This window comes from Etheostoma cragini, unplaced genomic scaffold (genome assembly GCF_013103735.1).
Source record: "Etheostoma cragini isolate CJK2018 unplaced genomic scaffold, CSU_Ecrag_1.0 ScbMSFa_1523, whole genome shotgun sequence".
In the NCBI taxonomy this organism is placed as follows: Eukaryota; Metazoa; Chordata; class Actinopteri; order Perciformes; family Percidae; genus Etheostoma; species Etheostoma cragini.
In genome coordinates, this window is record NW_023265587.1 from 394949 (window position 1) to 396225 (window position 1277).

The 1277-nt window shown below is 47.1% G+C and overlaps 1 protein-coding gene across 1 annotated transcript in view; it reads left to right on the forward strand.

Moving 5' to 3' along the window:
- The first annotated feature begins 685 nt into the window (after window positions 1-685).
- The window catches only part of LOC117939977 (ankyrin repeat and SOCS box protein 13-like), a 3576-nt gene continuing 2984 nt past the window's right edge, over window positions 686-1277 (forward strand). The window contains exon 1 of the mRNA XM_034865354.1: window positions 686-869. Coding sequence (XP_034721245.1) covers window positions 686-869 — 184 coding nt within the window. The remainder of the gene's footprint in view (window positions 870-1277) is intronic.

Here is a 1277-nt window from a genome sequence, read left to right on the forward strand (position 1 = left end):
CCTCATGTTGTCTTCATGTTGTCCTCATGTTGTCTTCATGTTGTCTTCATGTTGTCCTCATGTTGTCCTCATGCTGTCCTCATGTTGTCCTCATGTTGTCCTCATGTTGCCTTCATGTTGCCCTAATGTTGTCCTCATGTTGCCTTCATGTTGTCCTCATGTTGTCCTCATGTTGCCCTCATGTTGCCCCAAGTTGTCCTCATGTTGCCCTCATGTTGTCTTCATGTTGTCCTCATGTTGCCCTCATGTTGCCCTCATGTTGTCCTCATGTTGTCCTCATGTTGCCCCAAGTTGTCCTCATGTTGTCCTCATGTTGTACTCATGTTGCCCTCATGTTGTCCTCATGTTGCCCTCATGTTGCCTTCATGTTGTCCTCATGTTGTCCTCATGTTGCCCCAAGTTGTCCTCATGTTGTCCCCATGTTGCCCCCATGTTGCCCCCATGTTGCCCTCATGTTGCCTTCATGTTGCCTTCATGTTGTCCTCATGTTGTCCTCATGTTGTCCTCATGTTGCCCCAAGTTGTCCCCATGTTGTCCTCATGTTCCCCCCATGTTGCCCCCATGTTGCCCTCATGATGTCCTCGTGTTGCCCTCATGTTGCCCTCATGATGTCCTCGTGTTGCCCTCATGTTGTCCTCAATTTAGTTTTTTATCATCAACATCCATTCCTTTAATTTTAGTCTACATGATTAGCTCTTTTAGTTTTATATTAACATTCCCTTGTCATTTTTCAGGGAACTCTAACTGTGTGAAGCTCTTGATTGCCACGGGTGCTCACCTGGAGGCGTACGACCTTTACTACGGGACCCCGCTACACGTGGCGTGTGCTAACCAACACACACGCTGTGTTAAAGAGCTGCTCAATGCAGGTGAGCGGTACGGGGAATGTTGCATGGCTTAAACCCAGCTGTTTTTAAAACCCCGAATAAGGTCCCGAAGGGGAAGACAACACAAGGGTTAAATAAGTGCTTAAAGGTCCCATGTGTAGGAACGTCTCCCATCTAGCGTTGAGATCGCCAACAACTCTAAAATCCCAGGAACATCTGGAACATCACCATGAGATCGCAATCAACTCTTAAATCCCAGGAACATCTGGAACATCACCAAGAGTTCGCCATCAACTCTAAAATCCCAGGAACATCTGGAACATCACCAAGAGATTGCCATCAACTCTTAAATCCCAGAAACCTCTGGAACACCACCATGACATCGCCATCAACTCTAAACTCCCAGGAACATCTGGAACACCACCATGAGATCGCCATCAACTCTAAAAT